We start from the raw sequence: 4,653 nt of genomic DNA on the forward strand, positions 1-4,653 counted from the left end.
ACTTATAACTTTGGTTGAATTATTAATTTTAGAATAACATTATAATATGTATATCTGTTTTTTTTAATTGGTATTTTTTGAATAAGAAAAATGTGAAAATGAGTTATTAAAAACATTAAATTTCGGTTATTTTAACGTGTATAAAATTATAAGAAATAGATATTATGCCTATTTGTTGACTGACATTGCAAAATCGAAGAATAAATCTGTTACATTTTTTTAACTTAACCTTTAATGATTTTTAAATAGCTTGTATAACCAATAGTCTTGTGCTTATATTTTTTTTTATTTTTTCTTAATTACTTTCTAAAATGTAAAAATACTACTTTCTTTTTTAAAATTGTCAAATTTTTTTTATGTTCACCCGATGTATATTTATCACAAATAAGATGAATTTTTATAGGAAATTCAGAGAGGTGCTTATTTTTTTGAAAAATCATAATTTTTTTGAATTTAAGCAAATTTTGAAATACCCTGTATACAATTATTAAAATTTATTTAATATGATTTGATTTGATAGGCAAAAATTTATAGGTAATCCAGGGTTGAACTTTTTATATAATTTTTTTGAGATACTTGGTAAACTTAGTGGTAAGTCATAAAAATGGTACAATATAAATATTATAGCATGGCAATTATAAAATCTTACAATTTTAAAATTATACTGTCCTATAATGTTTTTAATAGAAAATTCAGGACTAAACTTGCAACTTTTTAAAAGAAATGTTAGCATTTGAGGATAAAAAAGTTAAAAAATATTTTTAAGGAAATTTTTTAGGTTTTTTATAGCCAATCCATGACTATTTTTATAATTTTTTAAAATATATATATTTTTTAAATCATTTAGAAAGTCGAAAAAAAAATAAAAAAACTACTGTTTTGCTCTCTTATACACTAATTTAAATAAAAAAAGTACTATTTATTCCAGACTGTTCAGAGCAGAACTTAAAATTTGCAAATTTTTTAATTACACTAAAAAGCTTTTAACCCAATTTTAATACACCAGCGTCTTGTTTCATCCCTCCCTTACATAAACTCTGCTGATCCTCCCAGCACCCAAAAAATCTCACAAATCATCTCTAGGAACCCACAGTCTTTGGTATCGAAAAACCTCACCTAACACTCTACACATCGGTACCGCACCCCTCCTGATACCCCTCATCTGGCGAATTCCTACTGTTCAACACCCTCTTCAGGGCTGTAACCGGGGGTAGCACTGGCACCGCACCCTTCTGCCACACCCTTTGCACGCTCTTCGAACCCTCCGGCAACGGTAACCCGTAATCCTGCGGGTACTGCGGCTTATCGTCAAATATAAATCCTGGATTGTTGGTTGCCGTGCTAGTATCATCCCAGAGGCTGGATGGATAAAGTGAATCCGCCCTGGTATAATCCCCGTTATAATCCTGACTATCTGGATGGGGCTGGAAGTCGTTTAGGAGGTCCGGGTTGGGAGGAGAGAGATCTGATCGGGGAGGCTTCTGCGGTGGGTCACAGACGTTGTTGAATTCTGGAAGAGGTTTCGTGGGGGAGATTATCTTGTTTTTGCACCCATTTACCACGGTGATCACTTCCAGTTGCCTGGGGGTTTTCGTCTCGACGTAAGGGTGTCTACGGATGCGCACTAGTAAAATCAACACCACCACAGTGATGAGCAGAATTAGTATTGCCAGGGCGGCAGTCAATCCAGCAATCTGTCCATTATCCAAGGAAGTGATCCCTAAAGGACGCGACACGACCCTTAACGTGAAATTAGTTTCCATGCTTCCTCCACGGTTCTCTGCTACACAGTAGAACTCTTGCAGGTCCTGGCCCTCTTGGACGTTGCTGATGACCAAAATACTTCTCTTTTCTTGTTTGCCAGTTTCGTAGATCTGAACCCCTTGGTTTGTGGAGAATTTGGAATTGTTCGTTAACAGTTTACCATTGAAAAACCATTTTATTACTGGAGGTGGTATGGCGTTGGCTCTGCATGCTACAGTAGCGTTTTCTCCTGCAGTAGACTCGATAAATCTACTAACTGGTAACAGTTCAGGCTTGCAAGCTAAATCATCCATGTGGAGGTCCGCCAAAGAGCTTCTTATAAGGCGTTCGGGTCCCCCCAGGCATTTTGGGGGAATGGTGTAAGGAATGTTGTTGATGGTAAGCCACTCCTTGACAGTCCTTAGTCTACAGTCGCAATGCCAAGGGTTGTTGTGAAGCTCAATTCCATGTAGCTTGGTTAGTATTTCAACGGTGTGAGGGCGCAACTCTGATAAATGATTATCGTTGATTTTTAAGCTCTCAAGCCCCTCGATGCCTTCAAAAGCCCTTGGAGCCACCATTTTAATCTCACATCCGGATATGTCCAGCTTAATGAGGTGGTGGAGGTGGCTGAAGGCCTTTGGGTCAATTTTCTGGATAGGGTTGTTGGCTAGATAGAGTTCCCTCAGGAACGGCGTATTTTGGAATGTGTTGGAGGGGATAGAGGTAAGGAGGTTGCTGGATAAATCCAGTTCAATTAGATTGGTGACTCCTCTGAAGGCTTGCTGGTCAATTTGGCCTAAGCGACAACTTTTTAGGAAGACTCTCTGTAAGTTGACTAGGCCCGATCGTAGGAAGGTGTCCTTAGGGAGGATTTGTAAGTTGTTCACACTTAAATCCAACACTTGGGTTTCCGGATCGGCATTTTCCGGAATTTTGATAAGTCCGCGCTCCATGCACTCCACCGTGCGTTTTCCGTTTTTCCACTTGCACGTGCACAATACCGGGCAGGATTCCGATAAGACATACGGCACAAAAGAGAGAATTATTAGGTAACACTTAAGCATGATGGTTTTATCGCGAGATGAACGAGCATTTACGCGAGTTATCGAGTAAGGGAGAAGGCCGGGCGTGCGACGACGACGACACCGTGTCCCTTCGAATGCCGAACTGATTTTGTTGGAGTCTCGGATTCGCCGCTGTGCCCCTTCGTGCTCTTCTGTTGGTTTCTCGTTGCGCACTGGTTCGCAAGTAACCGCCGCATAAACGGACCGAGGACGGGCTTATGAATGGTCCCTCGTTCGTATTCTTTTGAATTCTGTTTCGGGAGCCGATTTGCTTTGCTTATTGGCTTCATTAGGTGCGGCGCCAAGGGATAACATTGATAGGAACGTTCGGAAGATGAGGTGAGTTAAGTTGGCCCTTGTCAGCTGGATTTTTTTCACAAAAGGCAAGCGCAAAGATCTTATATCTACGGCACGCTGGTTCAGTAATTTTAAAAGCTATAGCTCACTAGGTTGAAATCGAAGAGCCAGATTAACGCTAGCCACCCTCAGTTGTTTTTTTTTCTTTCCTAAAAATCCTAGCGCAGCGAACTTATATCTAGCGCAGCCTAGAGCAGCTAAAAATTAATTTATTTACAAGAGAAGTTTGATGCCATCTCTAGCGTAATAGAAGAATTAATAGGAGCAAACTGGAATTACACCTCTACTGATGTAAACACCAAATACTTGGATTTTATAAATATCATTCAAGGCAGTAAATAAAATAGCTCCCGTACAGATGCATAACATAATAGAGACAGACCATATACAAAATTTATATTGACAAGAAATGATGAATGATGATGGAGAGAATACCAAACTCAGCGTAATAAAGTTACTTCATTAATACGCACTGAAAAAACAGAATACTATGATCAAAACATTGACAGGTGTAAAGGAAATGGAAAAAAGATGTGGAGAACACTAAAAGACATAGTGGGAAATAACAGTGGACAAACAGATTTCACTGATCTAGACTGCGAAAAGTATGTAAAGTAAAGTAGAGTAGTTTATTAATGCTAGTAACCTTACAGTCTTAGACGAGTCACAAAATTAAACAAAGAAAAACAGTGTATACAGAATTTAAAATTACAGTTTAATAACAATTGAGAGATTAAAAGAAAAAAAAATTACATCCCTATAAGTCATTACACAAATTAAAAATAAAATACAAACAAAAATATAAAAATATAGAAAAAAAAATATAAACATATATAAACAAGTACAAAATTATGACATCTTAACAAGAACATAAATACTGTTGCTGAACAAAGTTATAATAGTAATAAAAAAGTACAATAAAATTGAACAAAAAATCTGTCAAGATCTGAGCACATTTGTCATTCATTCAGAGGCGTGATTATAAACTCATAAAGATTATAAACTCACAAAATAAAAGTTGTGTTCCAGAAGAGTATCTCTGATAACTACTTTGAATTTTTTAGGAGATATCTGGTGAGTAGAACATTGTAATTTAGTGTAAATTCTAACGGGCAGTGAACTATTCATAGATTTTTGTAGTTTTAAATAAGGGGGACGTATTTGTTGTGCATCTCATGTGTTATATAAGTGAAAATCTAAATTTTTTTTTATAACTATCTTTGTTTTTATGAATTTCAACAAGACAGTAAAGAATGTATATACAAGGAAGGGTTAAAATGTTTAATTTTATGAAAAATGGTCTACAGTGCTCCCTACGATGAAGATTTAAAATCGTCCTCAAAGCTCTCTTCTGGTGTCGAAACACTCTTATTGAGTCAGAAGAGTTACCCCATAAAATTACATCATATAAAATATGTGAATAAAAAATGCATATATCCATAAAGCCTTTAAGCTGTCTCAGAAGAAATATGCTTGAAGAGAGTTT

General features: G+C 36.7%; 1 protein-coding gene across 1 annotated transcript; it reads right to left on the reverse strand.

The window, feature by feature from the left end:
* Nucleotides 1-659: 659 nt before the first annotated feature.
* LOC126750206 (leucine-rich repeat neuronal protein 2) lies at nt 660-2,994 on the reverse strand. Its single transcript, XM_050459746.1, has one exon. The coding sequence runs from the start codon at nt 2,808-2,810 to the stop codon at nt 1,125-1,127; it is 1,686 nt and encodes a 561-aa protein (XP_050315703.1). The 5' UTR covers nt 2,811-2,994; the 3' UTR covers nt 660-1,124.
* Between the last annotated feature and the right edge of the window lie 1,659 nt (nt 2,995-4,653).

Source organism: Anthonomus grandis, chromosome 2 (assembly GCF_022605725.1).
Source record: "Anthonomus grandis grandis chromosome 2, icAntGran1.3, whole genome shotgun sequence".
In the NCBI taxonomy this organism is placed as follows: Eukaryota; Metazoa; Arthropoda; class Insecta; order Coleoptera; family Curculionidae; genus Anthonomus; species Anthonomus grandis.

Bases quoted from the DNA above. Each gene is read 5' to 3' on its own strand.
- LOC126750206 (XM_050459746.1), bottom strand. From the start codon at position 2,810: ATGCTTAAGTGTTACCTAATAATTCTCTCTTTTGTGCCGTATGTCTTA.